At 39.6% G+C, this 21,894-nt stretch overlaps 1 protein-coding gene across 3 annotated transcripts in view; it reads left to right on the top strand.

Moving 5' to 3' along the window:
• The first annotated feature begins 733 nt into the window (after positions 1 to 733).
• The window catches only part of adprs (ADP-ribosylserine hydrolase), an 87,708-nt gene continuing 66,547 nt past the window's right edge, over positions 734 to 21,894 (top strand). The window contains exons 1-4 of one of the 3 annotated variants that reach the window (XM_069895659.1): positions 734 to 945; positions 6,495 to 6,591; positions 13,954 to 14,161; positions 20,353 to 20,537. In XM_069895659.1, the coding sequence (XP_069751760.1) occupies positions 771 to 945; positions 6,495 to 6,591; positions 13,954 to 14,161; positions 20,353 to 20,537 (665 nt within the window). In that variant the 5' untranslated portion in view covers positions 734 to 770. The remainder of the gene's footprint in view (positions 946 to 6,494; positions 6,592 to 13,953; positions 14,162 to 20,352; positions 20,538 to 21,894) is intronic. The other 2 variants (XM_069895660.1, XM_069895658.1) reach the window with 2 other exon arrangements.

Here is a 21,894-nt window from a genome sequence, read left to right as displayed (position 1 = left end):
TCCAAACAATGATACCGCCAGTCAGTACATCTGTGGATATTTGGTAGTGGTATTCATCCTACTTCTTAGAAAGTAAAAGCTTGCTGTGCACTTTTTGCAATTGCTCTGATGGTCTAGCCCCTGGAGCGGCCCTCCAATATATGGAATCCAGCGACCCAAGGTTGCTGACCTGTCAATGAAATATGCACCACCTGAAACCTTAAATGGGAGATACGCAATGCAGATTGAAACAGAAGCTGATTCATGCAGTGTGGGGCTTGGAGCAGAAGTACAATAATGCTATCTGATCCCAGCCCACCAAGCAACTGTTTGACCTTGCTCCAGAATTGGGTTTTTACTTCAACCACGGGGTGTTTGCAGACTTTAATGTTCCTGCAGATGCTGTCTGATATTCTAGCCTTTGGTTTCTGCCGTTTTATCAGTAGGCAGCACCGCACTGGGCCGTGGGAGAGGCCGGCGGGGGGGGGGGGGGGCTGGTGCACTGGGGTGATGCGTCACTTCTCCCCCCACGGAGCAGGCAGCAGAACCCCTGCGGCATCGGAATCAGTCCCGCTTGAAACGCCATCGCGAGGCTTCACACCGACCACGCTCAAACCGCCATCCCATTCGTGGCTCCGCCAGCCCTCGCGCGCTGATTGGCGCCCGGCTGGCAGATCCGATTGGACGCTCGTGTTCACGCCCACGATTGGCCTTGCGTGTGATTGGCCGCCTTCCAGACCAATCAGCGCTCTTCCTCCCCCAGCCCCTTCCCGGCTCGGCGTCGAGCGAAGATGGCGGCCGTGAGCAGGGTGGTGCTGCCAACTCAGCTCTCTCGCTTCTGCGGGGCGATGGCTGGGGCGCTGCTGGGGGATTGTATCGGCGGGGAGTTCGAGGGAAAGGAGGTGGTCAGGATGCACGATGTGATTGAGGCGGTTCGCGCCTTAGAGGAGGAGAGGCAGGAGGAAGGTAAAGGCGAGCGTTGAAGAGCACCGGCGGCCGGGCTGCATGCTGGTGTCAACACGCTGCTTTCCAGCCATCTACATCTTTCAGCGTTGATTCTACCACCCACCCCCTGGAGGGGGGGGGGGGGGGGGGTGGGGGGGGAGTGGGGGAGCTGTAAGTTCTCCACTTTCTTCCACCCCAACGTGCAGACAGAGCCCAACCTCTTCGTGTTGCCACCATCATTCCCGGATAGGGTTTGTGCGACGTTAATTCAGTTTATCAGCTACTGAGTGATTGGAGAGAATTTCTGAAATGGAAAACGTGAAAATTGCTGCTTTTTTTTTCTCCTCCCCTTGGTCAAGTTCAAACTTTTATTTTTGTGCGCCTGTTTCCATTTTGTGACCAGTTTACTGATCCAACACATTACAATTCCAGATGTGGTCTTTTGTGACTAAGAAAAGACAGAAAATGCTTATTCAAGGAAGACTGGACATTTCACGCACAAAACTTTGACCTGTTAAAAGAATGAATATTCTACGTGTCTCTGCTAGTATGTAATTTATGAAGGGAGGTTTAACTGCTGACTTTCACGGTTTTTTTTTAACATTGGAATGTTTCAATTGCAAATTTTTCACTGTTTGATTAAAATTAGAATTCTTTGCAAACAGTGAAATTCATAATTTATGAGGGGTGGGGAGACTCAGTTGTTCTGTCCCAAACAAATTGATGGGTATTAATCAAATCAAGTGAAGTGGATTTAGTGCAGTCAAGTGTGTTTCGGGTAAAGAGATCAGTTTTGGAGGTGGGCACAATTATCAAACTTGGTAGAACTGCCTCACAGCTTAATCTTGAGCTTTGGTAATGTGTGTAGTTTCTATTTCGTAGCCCCTTTCACACTGGCAACCTACTAAATTAGCATGTGAATGGTTTGAAATACTGGTAGGGCTATTCACACTGCCAAGAAAACCTGGTTCCATGCATCCTTTCACATTGCCAACCCAGTAACAGAGCAAAGGGGGACACAGCCTCCAGTGGTGACATCCTGAGTGATGTATGGTGTTCTCACAGCAGTGAATGCTTTGTTCTATACACCTCACTCCAGCCCTCTCAATCTTGAATATGTTCCCACATCGTGGGGGTTCCCTATCCCCGCAGGGGGTTCTGGGGGATGTGCAGTAATGCACCAGGAAAATTTTGGTCGGGGTGGTTGATAGACATTGTTGAAACCACAGTCACTGTGGTCACAGTTGAAGATAGCAATGATGGCGTGGTGGCTGGGTTGGAGGAGCTGCTGAAGATGCCAGAGAGTAATCAGCTGGCTGTGTGTCCTGGGTTCAGGGACATCTGAGGTCTTGGCTCTGGGAGAGGAAGATATTGTAGTCTCGTGGCTAAGACAGTGTGTTTGCATTTGATTTTCCTTTTTGGAAATCCCCTCCCACACACATGCACACTCCCACACCCAACAGCAGGAGGATAATGGAGCAGATAAAAATTATTGAAAATAACAAACAATAAAGATGATTGAGTCCCATATTTAGTTGGGTGTATTCTTGCTGCAAGATGAAACAACTTTCATTTGTTTAATTAAATTTTGTCTATTTTCCCACGTTCTTTTCTTCTTGTGCATTTTATTTCTGTTATGATTATCTAATACTGGAGTAGGTTTATACCTGTATAGGTCGACACAACATCATGGGCTGAAGGGCTCATACTGTGCTCTACATAATGTTTAATTACGTTTTGATTAGGCATGATTAATTTAATTTAAATACAAGATCATAATATATTAATCAGAATTGTGAATTTAGTAAATTTAATACAAAGTTTACACCTTTTTAAATCCATGTTATTTGGAAGAATATCTTTTGTTTCCTTCATGTTCCTGTACGTATGCAAGAACGTCATCAGTGTGTCGCTAATGGGACCTGCCATACCAGGTTGCCCATTCATATTGGAGCCAATTTGAAATAGATAGGCTTTGACACTACCACCCAAGGCTGTTATTTCCCAGGTTGATTTGGACGCTCCCATTACCACGTTGGCAGGTGAACCATTAAAATGCCAGTTAATTACTGGATTCACGTGGCAGTGTGAAAGGGGCATGTGACTCCAGGTGTTCTGAAAGATGTGACAATTTGTAGGTTAATTGTCATTGTAAATTGCCTTAGTATAAACAGGGATGGAATTGATGCAAATGTAGGAAGAATGGGTTGAAGGAAAATAAGTGGGGGGTGGGATTGCTCTGTGAGTCAGCAATTATTTAATAGGCCAAAAGACATTGGAACAAATACACGGAAAGGAAGGGTTTAGATTAATGCAGGCAAATCAGACAAGCTCAGAATGCTAACTTGGTCAGCGTGGATGAGTTAGGCTGAATGGCGTATTCTGTGCTCTTACTATAAAAGGCCTCCAATGTGGTAAGGAAAGTATGGAATGCACTCGATGAATGGAGGAGCAGGCAAGCTAAGCCAAATATCTATTTCTGGTTGTGCTTCTCATGTTGCCCTTTAGGTGTCAGTCTAAACTAATATCTGATGATCAAGCTGCCCGAATAGATGGCAAACTAGGAAAATTTGATCCAATATTTTAAATGTTGCTCTGCACAAATTAAAAATTGTAGTAAATACACGATTTAAGGTAGAAACCGGACTGCCACAGACTTAAATATTGTTCAACATTGTTGTGATTTTTTAATACTGTAATAAAGAAACGGGTCTTCTAAAACAGCTATATTTTATTAGCTATAGTCTCAAGACCGTGTGGAGACATCCATTTTGAATCCAACTGAAGCTGCCACCAAACTAGTCTCCGACTCCCTCTTTATCATTACACTCCCTTTCCTTGAGATGTTTAATCTAATAACATGATACACTACAGTATTCAACACAAATGTAAACACCACATCAACAGCACAAACTTTTAAGTGTGCAGTTCTTTTTCTTTTAGAGATTCAGCTTGTCAGGTGCTTTGATAGCATGGATATTCTTAATACAGGTGCTTGTGTCGGCTCTGCTGGTCCACTACTGTCCAGCACTGGTGCTGTTTCCTCTGTTGCTGTGCGGGCTGGATCTTCTGCATTTGTTTGTTCCTGAAGTGTCTCTTGTATTTTCAGTAGACTCTTTCAATTCCTCTTCAATATTTCACCATCCTCTGTTCTGACAGTGAATTTACTTCCTCCAGTATGGTAGCCTTTTTGTCCCAAGTGTTGGAATCTCTGAGTCCCACTGTGTCATGATGTGTCAGTGTCCTAAGCTTCTTGCTGACTTGTCATAGTTTGCTTTTTGTCTCCACTGCAGACACTTTTGTTTCTGTTTGACATCTTCAACGTCTCTGTTCTTGTTTGGGTCTTCAGAGTAGGAAAGTGTTGTGCATAATCTACATCCCATGCTCAAGTGACAAAGCTCTGTACCTCAAAGAGCTAGACACAGATCTGAGCCACTGCCTAGTGCTTTCTTGAGCAACTGTTCAACTATGTGAACTTTTCTCTGCTTTACTGTTTAACTGTGGATGCAGAGGACTTGAAGTCACATATCAAAAATCATAATCTTCTGTAAAGTTCTGCAATTCTCCACAGCTGTTAAATGGTCCATTGTCACTGTAGACAATTTGAGGAATTCCATGTCTTGTAAAGATTGATTTCATATATTTGATCACACACACAGCAGACATATTAGGAAGCACCACAATTTCTGGATAGTTCGATAGATAATCAATAACCAGCAAATAATTATTTCCATCTTCATGGAACAGATCAGTCCCAACTTTCCACTATGGTTCTGCTTTGCGTGATGTTTCAAATAGGTCTCACAGCTGCAAACCATCCTGTCAATGTCAGCATGTACCCCTGGCCAATAAACAACAGTTCTGGCCCTCCTCTTGCATTTTTCCATTCCAAGGTGTCCCTTATGCACCCTTTACAACATCTTTTGTCACAGTGATTGAGGAGTGATAATTCTGCTCTGATTAGAAGACCATTGGCAACACTCAGCTCTGCTGTTGTAGTATGGCTGCCATTCACCCCTAGGCCATCCTTCATTCAGATTCTTGAAGACCTTCTGTAGAACTGTTTCAACTGTGATCTGGTTGTATTTCATGTCACATTTGGAAAGAGATTCAGTGATCATGTAGAGATTAACATCTGTCTCTCTGGAACTCTCATTGCGTGCTTCCCTCTGCGTCATTGCCCAAGAAAACTCATCAGCTAACAATAAATTTCCCTGGTATGTATACCAATTCAAAGTCATAACATTGTAGCTTCATCATTAGTCTTTTGATTTGCAGCAATATTTCACTTAGGTTTTTCTTGATTATCACTATTAATGGGTTGTGGCCTGTCTCTGCCACGAATGTTGGTAGACCACATACATAACTGGAATTTCTCAAGTCTTTAGAGCAGACCTAGACACTCTTTTTCTATCTGTGCATATTGACATTCAGATGTTGTCATTGTCCCTGATGTGTTACTATCTTCCATTCCTCTCCCACAGCCTGAAGTATCTATTCCATCTTTTGAAGCATTCGTAGATATTTTTCTTTTTCTTGATGCGTCAATGTCAAAAGCATTGGCTCTGTAATTAGATTGATCTTCAGTCATCCCCTTTCTTCCTCGTGGTTGCCTGTCCACTTGAATTCGCATTTGTCTGCACAACTTCCTTGTGTATTGTTTTGGAAGACAGGCTTTGTATGAAGGTGTGTCACTGAGAGCAGTTTCTTCTATAGTATTAACAGTTTCACCTGTTTTGTTTCCCTTTAGAAAATATTGCTTTGCATAATGATTCTGCCCTTTGCACTTATTATAGACTTTTCCATAGGCTGGGCATTATTTTGGTGCACGTTGAGTACCATGTCATTTACAATTGAATATCTCTCCACCTTTTTGTTGTTTCTTATATCTTGTTTTTTTGTTTATGTGTGTGTCCAGACATTGTGGCTACGACTATGCCTTCATTTTCATTGGCTTTTGCACGATCACCAAACTTTATCGTACACTGCAGTTATTTCACTTGGCGTGGCATATCTTCACAGGTCCAGCTAAGGTAGGCTCTGACTCTCGCAGCAACCTCTATATCACTTTCTTAACAATAATTCCAAACACAATTTGATCACTGATCATTGAATCTTTCAGCAGTCTGAAATTGCATGTTCTTGCTTTTAATTTCAAGGCCAAATGTCAAAGCTTCCCTGTAGCTGCGTGTTTGAGCAAAACCTAGTGGTCAGAAGGATCATGAGCACTCTATCACTCCAATTGTGAGAGGGATTTGCAACCCATGTGCATGCAATTAATTTTTAGGTTAGATTTTGCTAATGTTTATCATCCCATTTAAAATTTTACCATTTGCAACGTGGCATTATATTTTAGATCAGTTATCTGCTCAATCTCTGGTGTTTCATCTGCAGTAACTACAGAAGAATATAGCCTGCAATATCATTTTGTGAATAATTGGATGAATTCTATTTCCATGATTTCTTCATGATAGGCTTACATTATTAATAGACATGTGACAATATATTGCTACAGTGTATCATTTTTTTCCTCATGGCTGATTCTTTAAGATAATGTATTTTATTTTTAGGTTCATTAATTTATTCAGATGATACGGCAATGACAAGGTGTGTGGCACAGTCACTGATAAGTAAGACAGACTTTGACGAAGTGGATATGGCTAAGAGGTAATGTTACTCTTTTAGATGCTTAAAATTCTATACCTGGAATTTTGTTCATTTCTTTTGTGTAATCTATAATGGTACAAAAATTGTAAACATGGTAATCATGTCACTTTGTATAGTTTTTTGTATATACAGGCAATCCCTGGGTTAAAAATGATTTCTGTTACCTCAGACTCTCTTTAATTTAGATTTGAATGCAAGTCAGAACCGGTACATTCGGTCTTTTTTAACATCAGTTAGTCAAATGTTTATCTCAGAAATTAGTATATATTTTACCTTTGTATGTATATAAAACATTTTCCAATGCAGTAAAACATATTAAACAATAATACAGTACAAAATAATAAAAGTGACTACATATCATGAGATCATGATTAAAAGTTAACACTCATTGGATAAGATGTTGGAGAGATGGCTACTTATGCGATGTTGAGCGGTTGCAGCGACCCCGACACTAGGGTCCCCCGCGTCGCTCGCTCCCGTCCCCCGACTCGCTCCCTCCCGCCCCCCCCGACTCGCTCCCTCCCGCACCCGACCCCCCAACTCGCTCCCTCCTGCCCCCTATATATGGTCATATGATTGTGATTAAAAGTTAACACAGGAGATGTTGGAGAGATGGCTAATGCGATGCTGGATGATCGCAGTGACCCTAACACCAGGGCCCTTCTGAATCTTGGTTCCCTACTTCTTGCTCGCTCTCTCCCACTTGCTCGCTCCCTTCCTCACTCACCCCCCCCCTGCTCGCTTGCTCCCACCAGCCCCAATTAAAACCCATCAGGATATCAAACTGGTATTTGAACATCTTTGGTCATGTCTGAAGGCATATATCCCTGATTATAGCCAACTTTTATTATGACTAAGTTTTGGTATTTTTAGTTAGGTAATGGTTGAATATAGTGCATAGAACATACTGCCCGGAAGATGACTGGTAATTTATATTATACAAGCAAGAATAACCTAACAACTGAGTTGTAGAGGTCATTCTGAGTTATTTGAAAAGCTGGCAATGTCTCCTGGAAGAGTGTTCTGCACTTGGTAGATCTTGTATTAATACACTAACTGAGTATATTTAACCATGAAAATAAATGATCAATTCCTGTTTTTAACTGAACAAATTAACAAGACAACATGAATATACCTTTTACACAGTTTCTATTGAAGTACTCTTGGATATTTGGCTTCAACCCACAAAATAGGTTGACTTGTTTTCTGAATGTCCTCCCTTTTCCTTTTTGGTCTCTGAACCAAGTAGTTTCTCACATTCATCCCATATTTCAGCTGAATTGTCCCAGTTCCTTTCTGAATCCAATGACTCTGTCTTTAAGATCCTTCTCTGAAACCAGTCAAACATTTTCTTCCTAACTGTTTGGCAAGGCTCTCAACTTCCATCTTTCAAATTGTCATGTTAGATTGTGCATAACTGTGTGCTGCTGTCAGCCAAAACTAATGATTATTTCCAAGATCACTTTGAAAGTTGGAGATAATTGCTTGTACTTGTACAATTATAATTTGCTCAGTTTCCATCCCACAAAGCATCTCTTCCTTGTATTTGTCCTTGCTGATGCCTCCAGTTTTTGTGTTCCATAGCCTGGGCTATCAACATGACTAAAAATAATTTAACTCTGACTCAGCTTTCCTTTCTTCTCCTTGTGGCTGTACCAATTGGATGTGGTTCTGTGTGTCCTCCTTTGCTCAAGTAATGTTGGTTACTTCCTTGAGTAACAGTTTTAATTTTAAATTGATTTTGGTTTGTCTATTAAATTACAGTGGAATCATAAGATGTTTTGCTTGATTGACAACATGGCTTTTATTTGAAACTAGCTGCAATTTTTGATTACAAGATGTCTTGTGTTGTTACCAGATTTGTTTGAATATCTTGAAAAATAAACTAATAGTTAAAATATCATTATCCTCAGTCCTATTGCAAGGTCTTGATGCAAAATGTCAATTGTCTCTCGCTCTCCTTTTTTCCTTTGGAACTTGGTTTTTGAGTGGATTGATAGGAAGAGTGGGCAAGATTAATTTAGTTTCTAGGAGATAGAGTTCCATATTTTGTATCACGTAATTTAAGACAAATAGATCTAAATAACCAATTTTGAGATGCTAGGAGAATTGAGGGATATGAAAATGGGCTAGATCAGCCATAATTTTATTGTCTGGGAGACTGAATAGTCTACTCCTCCTATTTTGTATGTTCTTGTGTGTGCTCCTTACAAGGTGTGTGGACTGTGGAAAACTTCAGGACAAAAAGCAAAAAAACAAAACCGGGGTACTTGAAGAACTCTGCAAGTCGGTCGGGTTATCCATGGAGGGAAATGGACAGTCAATATTTCGAGTTAAAACCTTGCTTTGGGAGTTGATGCTGCTGAACCTCAAGCAGTTTGTTTTTCTTTTGCTCTAATGCTGGAATCTATGTCTCAATTTTATCATCTCTTGCTTCAGTTCAGAATCTTCAGTTTGGGAAGGAAATGAAGAATTTTTTTTTGAAATGAGAGTTGGTGAATGTTATGTTCATGGGTCGTGAGGAATAAAGAAAATGGGTGATTATCTGGATTTGAGGAAGGCAGGAAGGAAAAGTTAGAACAGTATGTCTAGAGTAGTTTGGGCTTTTTAACAGATATGAATCTGTTGCTTTCTGTGAAGATTCTGAATGGTGATTATTGTGATGGATATATTCTATTTTATATTATATATAAATATTTCTTAAAGGAAGATTGTGGGTGGGGTTTAGAGTGCAGATCACAAACAAACACTTCACAAAACAGATCTCATTTAAATTGCAAGAGCTTTGCTGAAGATGCGACATTGAGGCACCAAGAACCTTTGCAAAGACAATAAAAACTATTTTGAAAATGCTTGCTAAGGAACTTAAAAAGCAGATGTAAATGAATTATTGTTTTGAAAGCAACAGATGAACAGGCTCAGAAGATTGGGACCGGTGCGACAATCTGTCTGGTTGCAGTTTGCTGTTCTAAGAAGATCATGTGGTTTTGCAAGCAGAGAGAGGAAAAAAAAGACCAAACAGGCTTTCTCTCAGAGAGAGAGGGAGAGAATTCAGTTCGAGTTCTGCAGTGGTTTTTGGAAGCTGGCAGCTTGTTTAAACCCAATTTGAAGATGGGCTGTGAGTTCTGAGTTCAGCCTGTTGAAAACCCTTGTAGTCCATACAAAAGGAAATAGCTGGCTAGAGTGTTTCACCTGAATTAAGGGAAACAAGACGAACTCTGTGGTGACCTGGAAGAAGAGGTTATCATTTGGAAAACCTTGATGGGGCAAGTTTCTTCGGCAAGACACTGAAGTGACTGATTGCAGGATCAGTCAAGGAAGAGATGCTTTGTGGGGTGGAAACTGAGCAAATTATAATTGTACAAGTACAAGCAATTATCTCCAACTTTCAAAGTGATCTTGGAAATAATCAGTAGTTTTGGCTGACAGCAGCACACAGTTATGCACAATCTAACATGACAATTTGAAAGATGGAAGTTGAGAGCCTTGCCAAACAGTTAGGAAGAAAATGTTTGACTGGTTTCAGAGAAGGATTAATGACAGAGTCATTGGATTCAGAAAGGAACTGGGACAATTCAGCTGAAATATGGGATGAATGTGAGAAACTACTTGGTTCAGAGACCAAAAAGGAAAAGGGAGGACATTCAGAAAACAAGTCAACCTATTTTGTGGGTTGAAGCCAAATATCCAAGAGTACTTCAATAGAAACTGTGTAAAAGATATATTCATGTTGTCTTGTTAATTTGTTCAGTTAAAAACAGTTTGTGTGTGTCCATCGAGCATCATGTCTCTCTCTGAAACCAACAAGAACCTTCCTGGGTGATAACCAATTAACTTTTTGCACCAGATCTTGGTGAAAATTCATAAATGTTAAATTCTGTGCACAGTATAGAGTTGCCTGATACCGGTGAACTTGGAAAAGTGAGAAGTGAGATTGGACTGTGATTTAAAGAACTTCCCTGAACATACACACATTATATACATGTGTGCTTAGAATTAGAAGGGGGATAGTTTGCTGGGTTTTGGGGTCCTCTGGGCCCGTAACATTACATTTGGGCTGCCAAATTAACTTTGTGGATCAAAAATCCAGCTGAGCAAAAGGGACTTCATAAATTGTAGTCCTAAACATTTTGTTTACCAGCCATGTCAGGATAGAGGTACTCTTCGGAATCAAGGTATGGCTAACGATGTTAGGAGCAAGGGAATTTTTCACTGAGGGGTCCTATTATACCGTTAAAATGGCTTAATAGTTTAAACAATTAAAGGTGAAGAGCTGATTAGAATTAGATAAAAGTGAATTTAGGAAAATTGGAATTATGTGGAATACAACTACAGGTTATACCTCTCTTATCCAGCACTCTGTGGACTAGCAACTCCAATGGTCCAGCACATTTGAATCTGCTGCCATTATTACAAACCCCTTACAGACATCATGGGACTCGAACCCCAGTCCCAATCGCTGGCATTGTAAGGGCGTTGCGCTAACTACTATGCTAACCTTGCTGCCCCACAGTATTATTTCCTGTTTTCACCATAGGTGGTTCCCTTAGGGGTCAGTTTCTGTTTTCCGGTATTTTCTGTGGTCTGGCAATGGCCAGGTCCCAACGTTGCCAGATTAAAGAGGTACAACCTGTATTATTAGTTCAGAAAGCAAGTTAGCATGAACAGCTAAATTTTGGTATCCTGCCATTTTAAAAACTGTGATAGGTATATCTTGAAAGGGAAAATTAGTTGCAAGACCATTATCAGAGATAGATGCTAGATGAAAAGTGAGTTAAAGTTAGATTTAACAATGATGTACCTCTGTTAAATTAGGTACATAAAGTAAGTCCTCCCAAAAAGTCCCCATTCTAAAAGAGATACTGTATAATGGATAAATGGATTAGAAACCAATATTCTTCTTGGTATTTTGTATTTAAAAGTAAGGACAGAAATAGGACAAAGAAGAAAAGTGTGACTGAAGACATTCAGGAAACAATAAAATGAATAGAAAAATATTTTAAAGTATATCAGTATAAAACTGTCAAAATTACATGATGACTCCTGTGAGAGTAGTTGTCATCAATCAAAATGTGACTAAAGCATTTAGTAAATATTTTGAGCAATTCAAGAGAGAGAACAATATTAGAGGATTGAATCCTGAAATGGTTGACAGGTGATGTGATAAATAAAGAAAACAGTTAGATCCAGTTCTAAGAGCAATGCATTTTGCTTCAGGGTGTCATTGTACATGAGGGCAGATTGAGAACTTTAATAAAAGCCGAGTCATTCTAGGTAATTGCCAGCAGTTAGTTTTTAGGAGGTAAAATTTAGTCTGCATTAAGGACAAATAAATTAGCAGCAGGTGGTGTGGATTTCAAAATGGATAATCTTTCTTGGAACATATTCAGTTTGAATTAATAGACATTACATGCAAAATAAAATAATTTACTTCAAGGATATTGGAAGTTTATGTTTAATATTTCACATAATTTTGGGCTAAGGAATGTTAAATATGAACAAAATAAGGCATGGTTAAGAGTACAACAAGGTTATTCACTTCAATATGCGAGAATTTTTTAAAAGAATCAGATATTACTGTTAAGGTAGGTTTGTAAATTGTTCCTTTTTTGAGGAATTTTAGGAAATTACTTTTTTTGTCTTTTTTTAAAGTAATTTGGCTCTTTTCCTTGGCATGAGACGTAGATGGGGTCCATGGAGGGGAGAGATGTTTACAAACAGTATAGCAAATAATTGGGAAGAAGATAGTACAGGTACATGATCCTTTATCCGGACATCTAAAATCCAGAAAGCTCCAAAATCCGGCAAGTGGGGCGAGAGACCAGCAGCGCGAGTCGGGTGGGCGAGCAATGGACCGGCAGCGCGAGTCGGGCAGGCGAGGGTTGGTGGGAGGGGGGAGATGGCAGGGCGACTTGAAGGGGGTGGGGGTGGATACGGCATCACAATTCAGGTGGGCTTAAATCTGGCCTTCCGAAATCCGGAAAAATCCAAAATTCGGAACACACTGACCCTCAAGGGTTCCGGATAAAGGATCGTGTACCTGTATGCTTTACAGTAAAGGACAAAAATAAGGAAGTGGGCCTGAGAGTTTGCAAAATTTTGAGACCCCATTTGGGTCTGGTATACAGTTTCTGTCTGTCCATTTAATGAAGGATGCACATGTCTTGACATCATTGCAGGGCAGATTTCCTCTTTGATGCTTGGGATTAGGGTGTTGCCCATTGAAAGAAAATTGAAGGTTAGTCCATACTCATTGGCATATAAAGGGATAATGTGATTCACTTAAATGAAAGTTTCAAGGGAAATTGGAAGATATCAAATTCAAGATGGAGTTGAGCCACATGTTCTAATATAAATGTGCTCAAATGGCACTAGGGATAGCCCGTGTGTTCTAATTGGAAATATTTGGTTACATGATGAAAAATTTTGTCTCTTAATGGCTTGAAGATCAACCAAGATGTTTAGTCAAAAGCATCATACAGTAATATTTTAGAGGAGGTTTTTCTGTTTAATTTATTATAGATGTATGGACAAAGCATCCTTTAACCCTTTGAAATATAATACAGAAGATTACTGAACAATATTTGCATAATGGAGATACTTGAGAGACTGAAGATACTGGAACCTGGATACTTTCCACAGTATAGTTGTAAAAGTTTGATTAAAGTACAGTATTTGACAGCATGACAAATCTTGATGAAGAGTTTCAACCCAAAGCATTGACCATTCTTTTTCTCATACTGATGCTGCTCAATGTAGTAGATTAAGATTAGGTGGGTTAGATTAAATTTAAAAATACAATATTAACATCCTTTTCTAATAGGTTATGAATGGTTAATGCTGTCCCTCAGTGTACATCTCTGGGGTCAGTTCTTTAAACCATGTCCATCATCAATTTTGGTATTAGCTTGATAGAAATAATGTCTACATTTGCAGATGATGGCTCGGTTTTTCATTTTCTGTAGTCTTCTCCATTTCTGGGCACTCAAGTTTCTAAACCAGGCCATGATGTCACCAGTCCTCCATATCCTTCTCCCTGTGGAAGTTGATAGAATATTCAGTGGTGTGCCATGTTACCTCAGACTTGGCAGAAAGTAGAGACATTGGTGTGCTTACTTCTTGGTTGCCTTGATTTGATGGCTCCAGGAGAGGTCTTCCGATATTTGGCCACCCAGAAACTTGAAGGTTCTAACCTTCTCCACCACTGTCCTGCCAGTGAAGATACTTTCTGGTTCCCTCCCCTTTCACAAGAAACTGGACTAAAAAGTGGTTAAAAATTGACAGTAAATATAAGGAAATGTATTTCTTAACAAAACATATGACCATAAAATTATTGCTATGTGTTTGTCTTTAATCTTTCAGGTTTGCCGAGGAATATAATGAACAGCCAGACCGTGGCTACGGAAGTGGTGTTATTCTTGTATTTAAAAAACTTCTCAGACCAAACTGTAAAGATGTTTTTAAACCGGCGAGAGAACAGTTTAAGGGAAAGGGTTCCTATGGAAATGGAGGTGCCATGAGGATCGTTCCTATTTCACTGGCATATCCAGATGTTCAGGATGTTATAAAGGTCAGATTCATGAATCTGGGATAATTTACTTTTAACTAACACAGTTTTGTTTTTTGCTCTTCCTTTCTTTCTCCACCTTTAGTTCTTCCTATCCTCCAGTATTTAATGCTTATTGTTTCTCTATCACAATGGACTGTTCTTTTGTCCTTCTAAAAATGGTTTGCACTGATTTTTAACAGTTCATACAGTTGTTTACCCATGGACCCAAGCCTGGAGTATGTATTATTAAAGGTTAGCGACTCGAGTCCAAAGGGTTAATATACTGTATTTCTGTCTCATCAGTATAGGGAAGGCAAGACTTGCATTTATATAGCGTCTTCCCTGACATAATTATGTCTAAAAGTGTTCTGAGATCATTGTAACACTTTAAAAAAAAAAGAGATGATTATGCTTCTGGCATTAAAAGAGTCTATGAAAAGAGACAAAGCTCACTGCAGTTGATCTGTTACATTTATCTTGTTCCAGAGCAAGTGGGAAATGGTAGAACTTTCAACATTGAGGATATTAACACCGTATAGAATTGAAGTTTCACAATCTAGTTGGAGTTGAATGTTATATTATTTTCCAAAATATTAGTAACTAAACAAAACTTATTAGGAACAGGCCAGCTGAAAGGCAAGGCCCTAAAAGGGACAGCCCACCACCAAGATTGAGTTCGGAAATGTGGCACAAAGGCCGAGATCCAAACAAGTCTGAAGCTCTGGGTACTGAGACCTACCATCCATATTACTGGTGAATGTCCAGTCACTAGAGAATAAAATTGACGATCTGCAGCCAAGGCTGCTTTATCAAACAGATGAGACAAACCTCACACGTTTGCTGCGCCAAGATCTGCCTAACAGAGAACACACTGGACACTGCTATCCGGCCAGACATTTTCACCATTCATAGACTGGATAAGAACTCTAATTCTGGAAAAGGGAGAGAGGGTGGTGTGTGCTTTCTCCTTAATACTGGGTGGTGCATGAACATTGGGGTTATGTTGACCCTCTGCTCTACTGCCTTAGGGCAAATCTAGATTAATTGCAGACCCTTCTATCTACCCTGAGAGTTCTGATCAGTTTATATCTGTACCAATGCTGATTACAAATACCACTTGCAGAACTCCAGCTGTGGATGAGTGTTTCCCCACCAAATCGTTCAGGGGTTTCTCCAACCAGAAGCCCTGGATGAATAATGAAATTTAAGTTCAGAGATCCAGATCACGACAGAAGGAGCACGTGTGACATGTGGGACCATCTCCTGGGCAAAGTGGAGTTTCTTGGTGAAATAGAAACCACGAGATGTACCCAACAGCTATGGCAGGGCCTAAATGACTTCACACTCAGTGTCACCAAGACCAAGGATTTGATTGTTGACTTCTGGAAGGGAAAATCAGATGTGTTTGATCCTGTGATCATTGGGGATAAGAGGTGGAGATGTGTGGTGGAAAGTGTGCTGACCGGCTGTCTCACAGTCTTGTATGGGGACACCAATATTCCGGTGTGTAAAGCACTGCAAAAGATAGTGAACATAGCCCTGGACATTGCAAGTATGTAAGTAAAATACTGCCATCTCTGGAGAACACTGCCATCAGAGAGCAGCAGCAATCATCAAGAATCCACACAAGTGCTCTGTTCTTGCTGAAAGAGGTATAGGTGACACAAGACTCGCACCACCAGGTTCAGGAACAGCTGCTACCTCTCCATCATCAGACTCCTCAATAACAAACTCATGGACTTATTTAAGACTTTTACTTTTGCAATTTAATGTTTTTTTTTCCTTCTCTCTGTATTGCATAGTCATTTGTTTACATTTCTTTGCTTGCATGGTGTACAATTTTGCACTACCAATAAGTGGTAATTCTACCTTGCCTGCAGGAACGTCATGTACGCACTCTGACAGTAAATCTGAAGATGGATAAAAAATATTAATCAGATATTAACTGATTTTTGTAATGCAGGATTGAAGGATTTGTGGGGGGGAGGGGTCCTCCAAACACCTAGAATCAGAATGAGATTTGATTGTCATAAATATAATGAAAATTCGTTGTTTTGCAGTAGTTACTGGTGCAAGAATTGCCATGAACTAATATATAAATTAGTGTAAAAGAAGAGAAGGCAAGGCTGTGTCTGATTCATTGCCCATTCAGAAATCTGATAGCAGAGGGGAAGAAGCTGTTGTGTGTTCATCTTCAGACTCCTGTACCCCCTTCCTGATGGTAGTGTGATGAGGTCATGGCCTGAGGATAGATGCTGCTTTAAGACACTGCCTCTTGTAGATGTCCTTAATAGAGTGAAGACAGATGACCATTGTGGTGCAGGATGAATTCACAACTCTATTTTTTTTTCTTCCCTGTGCATCAGACAGTGATGCAATCAGTCTGAATGCTCTCCACCTGTAGAAACTTGCAGGTCTTTGCTGATGTACCAAATTTTCTCATGAAATTTAGATGCTGGCGAGCCTTCTTCGTGATTGCATCAACACGGAGGCCCCAGGATAGATCTTCATATTTGTTAATACCCAGGAATTTACCACCGCTGCCCTCTGATGAGGACTAATTCATATTCTCCTGAGTTCCTCCTGCTGAAGTCCACAATTACTTCCTTAGTTTTGCTAACATTGAGTGCAAGGTTGTTTTTGTGACACCACTCAAGCTGATTTATCTAATTACTGTGTGCTTCCTCGTTGCCATCTATGGTTCTGCTGACGATTATGCTGTCATTGGCAAATTTGTAGATAGCATTTGAATTGTGCCTAGCCACACAGTCATAGATGTAGAACAGTGAGCTAAGCACACGTCCTGGAAGTGCCTCTCTATTGATTGTCGGTGAGGAGGGGACATTGTTTCCAATTTGTACCAACTGTGGTCTTCTGATGAGGACAAGCATCCAGCTGCAGATGGGGATGCAGAAGCCGAGGTTTAAAATTGGTGTACTTGCTGATTTTGTCTAGGTGATCCAGAGCCGAGTACAGAACTAGTGAGAGTACATCTGCTGTGGAGCAAATGTGGTGATGTGGAGTGACTTAGGCCCTTTTTCTTGCATATTTGGCTTTATGGAAGTGCAAAAATTGGAGCTGAATATTGCAATGCATTAGGAAGGTCAAACTGTTGTCTCAGTTGATATTGTTATGTAGATAAATATTGGGATAATTTGGTAAAATTAGAGTAGGTTACATACATAAACACATTTTAAAACAGATCTTATTTGAATTACTGAAGAATTCAATATTCAGTAACATTACAGAAACTATGGAGAATGATATGCATATTTCACAAGTAGCTGATAATTGAAATGATGTCAGCAAATGAATCGACTGGAGACAGGTCGTCTGTGTTGAACATTTCTGCAAGGTGCTTACTCAAAGGTCAATGAGAAGTTTTGTTTACCTAAGACAACAGATGGGAGCAAAAGGCTAACTCCTATTGTTTGCTGGAGAAGGTGGGGGTTTTGTGGCAAGTGAGAGTCACATGGGCTTTCTAGCATTTGGAAGATGAAGAGAGAGAGAGAGACTGAACAGTCATAGCTGAAGCAAACAGATAAAGCTTGTTGGAACTGAAACAGAAAGCTCCAGAGCAGCAAATGGCTGGAAGTGCTATCTCTCTGATGTTTCTCTTGGAATAAGTGGAATACAAAGGAACTCTGTGCTAGCCTGAAAGAAGGTTATCATCTGGAGAACCCTGATGGGCCAAGTTTCATCAGGAAGACATTGAAGTGACTAATGGTGGTACCTCAGTTGTGGAAATCCAGGAACAACAAATCTCTCTCTGCAAACTCCAAAGAACCTTCCTGAGTGGCAAACATTTACCTTTCGAGTACCAAAGCCTGGTGAACTTTATACATGTTAAATTCTGTGCACAGTATAAGAATTGCCTGCAACCAGAGAACTTGGAAGAATGAGAATTGAGAACTGTGAACCAAAGAACTTTTCTTAAATTTACACACACATCATACACGTGTGCTTAGAATTAGAAAGGGGTTAATTTGGGTTAGTTAAGTTAATAGAGATAAGAAAGTTTGATCTTGTTTTCATGTTTAAAGAGAATTAAAAACAATTTTTGTTTAAGTAACCATTTGTCATAGTGAATATCTATTGTTCCTTGGTTTTGGGGTCCTTTGGGCTCGTAACAATATGATTGATCATATTGTAGTATCTCTGATGGGAAGATGTGGTCTTGATAATCACAGTGAAACTGATTTTAAATTTTGGATTTTCAGAGAATGTTCCACTGTTTACTGAGTTAGAAGAAAAAAAATTAAATTTGTGCTTTGCACCAGTTGTGCACTTTCAATGTATGCCATTTCATAAGTACGGTGAGCAAACCATTTAAAAAAATTTAGATGTAAACTCCTGCCCATGAGTCTAAAACATGGGCAGAATGTGCAAACTATTTGCAGACAGCATCAGATTCGAATCCGGGTCACCGGCTCTTTAATATATTAGAGATGTGCTAATCGATATGCTAACTGTGCCATCTTCTGGCCTAAAATTATGCTATTTTTGTGTGTGATATCTACTTAACCCACTTCTCTACTTATTATGCACCCACAACGGTGTGGCCAAGCACAATTCCAATGCCATCTAGAATTTTGCCGATGACACCACAGTTGTTGGCAGAGTTACAAAAGGCAATGAGGAATGTACAGGAGGGAGAAAGGTCAGCTTGTTGAATGTGTAATGTCAACAACCTTGGGCTCAGTGTTAGCAAAACCAAGGAGGAAGTTAAGGGGAACACGACCCAGTCCTCATCGAGGGCTCAGTAGTGGAGAGAGTCAAGAACTTCAAATTTCTGGGTGTCAACATCTCCGAGGATCTGTCCTGGAGCCTCCACATTGATGCAATCACAAAGAAGGCTCACCAGCAGCTATACTTTGTGAGGTGTTTAAGGAAGTTCACTATGTCACTGAAGACTCTCGTAAACTTGTACAGGTCTTCCATGGAGAGTATTCTGGCTGGTTGCATCACTGCCTGGTATGGAGGCACCAACTCTCAGGACAAGAATGAATTCCAGAGAGTTATTAACTAGGCTTGTGACATCACAGGCACCAGATTTCACTCCATTGAGGACATCTACATGAGGTGGTGTCTTAAAAAAAGCAGCCTCTATCCTCAAAGACCCCAACCACCCAGGCCATGCCCTCTTCACTTTGCTACCATCTGGGAAAAGGTCCAGGAGCCTAAAGATGAACTTCTTCCCCGCTGCCATCAGATTCCTAAATAATCAATGAACCAAAGACACTGCCTTACTTTTCATGTGTTATTATTGTTTTATTTTTTTTATTATTGTTGTAAGATGGTTTATAATACGAACGTTTGCTCGATGACGCTGCTGCAAACAACGAATTTCATGACTTGTTCATGACCAAAAATTCTGATTCTGACTTCATATGAATCTTTTGCAGGGATTTTAATATTCCATTATATTCAAATAAGTTTACTAAAAGTTATGCTCTTTACATTCCTGTTATCCTATTCGTAGGAATCCTATAATTTGAATGGACTGTTCATTTGATTTATTAGTAGAGTGGTGAGTACCAGGAGTCCCTTCAACTGATGTCAGCGATCAACATTATCACTCATGATGAATGAATCTTTGGGATCTTTCCTTGAGCTCAGTGCCAAATGCTGTTGCTTTATTGGTGGTTTGAAATTCTGGGCATAGAATTTTATGTCCATGTTTTGTTTGATACTTTAAACTTATGGACATCCATCCTGAAATGATTCTCTAGTTTTGTTTAATTGTCAGAAATTATCTTGTTGCTGCTCATATTATTTTTGTATAAAACTGATGACATTGGTACCTTATTACATTTTTATCATTATTCATTCTTAACAAGTAATATATCCGTGTCCAATATGATTTCTCAGTGTGAGTGAGACAGATCTATTCAAGCAACGGATGCTGTTACCCACTTCTGAAATGCATTAAATTACTGAGTTTTGACACTCCTCTGCCATGGTACTTATTTTTTTTAAACCCACCCAATTATATTTCAAAGAATGCAATAACTGGAAGAATATTTCCTTTCATTCAGGTTGTTAAAATGGAGCACATACAACTTGAATATTCAGCTTCCCAAATGAAAGCAAAGTACTTCTGCTCTAATTGAAAATGAGCTTGAACTGATTTGAAGATTTGCACTTTTCTCAATTGCATAAGAACCAGGTACTGTCATCTTCTATACTAATGTTGTTTTGTTCTGGCATAGTTTGCAAAGAAAAATGCGCAAGTGACACATGCATCCTCACTGGGCTACAATGGTGCTATCCTGCAGGCCCTTGCTGTTCATCATGCCTTGCGAGGGGAGTTAAAGGAGGACTTGTACTTGGATCACCTCATTGGGGAAATGCAGTTGATTGAAAATGATGAGAAATCTCTTTCAGATGCAAGAGAGTAAGTACAGATGTAGCCTGTGGCCACCATGTTGTCTCTTTGATAACTTAGTGCAAAACTTCTTGTGGTGTTATACACAGACTAGGGTTGACCTTATAAAATAATCATAGCTGAATAACATGGAATTTAAAAAATAATTTGCTGTTTGTTTTCTGCAACCAAAAGCGATATGGTTGTGGCAGAAATTAGGTACAGGTGGCTAACCTCCCAGCTTTTGTTCCGCTGATATTTAAATCTTCAGGATGAGTCAAAGTGAACATCTGACATAACAAATGTAGGTTTCTATTTTCTTAGAGATATCACCTCAGTCCTCCCATTACCACATTACCGCATTCCTGTTACTCAATGTTTTGATGATTTCTTCAGTTATTAAATATCTTGAACTAGCTATTAGAATTAATTGAAAGTGCATTTATTTCAACTAACACATTGTTTTCAGAAGAATTTACTAATTTCCATTCTTTCAGCCTATTGCAGAAGATTTTTTGTCTAGTAGCAACCTATCTTGCTTTGCTATGGGAGTTTACCTAACTAGATCCAGAGTTTTTTAAATCTTGGACCTTAAATCGATGTACTTGGCATTGTTGTGGAGTTCTGAAAATCAGTTTCAGAGTGACTTAAAAGGTGGACTATAATTAAGAAAAATTGGACCATCACAAAAAAAACTATAATTAAGAATAGAATGATGTCAATAAAAATGGCAAAATAATTTTTAAAAGAATTTTAAACCTATATAATTTAAATAGTTCACTAGACTTTGTACTAAGTATTTAAAACCATGTATGGCTTAAATACAAGGCTTTTTAATTACTATAGATGTTACAAATTGAACAAACTCAATTTTTTTATTTTTTATTGAAATCATATAATCATATAACAATTAAAGCACGGAAACAGGCCATCTTGGCTCTTCTAGTCCGCACTGAACCAAGTACACTCGTCTAGTCCCACATACCTGCACCTTGGCCATAACCCTCCATTCCCCTCCCAACCATTCACCTATCCGAATTTTCCTTAAATGACAAAATGGACCCTGCCACCATTATTTCTTCCGAAAGTTCATTCCACACAGCCACCACTCTCTGAGTGAAGAAGTTCTCCCTCGTGTTACTTCTAAACTTTTTCCCCCAACTCTTAACTGAATATAACTTGCTCATTTGAAAAGGTAGATTATTGTTGCTGCTTTGGAAATGGTCAAGTTTTGAGGAAAAAGTTCTAATAATTTTTAAACTTGAGCCATAAATCTAATTTTCTTATTTCTTCTGTCAAGTCAACTTTTGTTTGCTGCTGAAACAAAATCAAGGAAATAATGATTATATATGTTTTGTTTCTTTAAGTCTTTGGTGTCTTCATTATA

The sequence above is a fragment of the Narcine bancroftii genome, chromosome 8, assembly GCF_036971445.1.
Source record: "Narcine bancroftii isolate sNarBan1 chromosome 8, sNarBan1.hap1, whole genome shotgun sequence".
Lineage (NCBI taxonomy): Eukaryota > Metazoa > Chordata > Chondrichthyes > Torpediniformes > Narcinidae > Narcine > Narcine bancroftii.
Note: the sequence above shows the minus strand (reverse complement) of the source record. Positions and strands in the feature narration are given on the sequence as shown.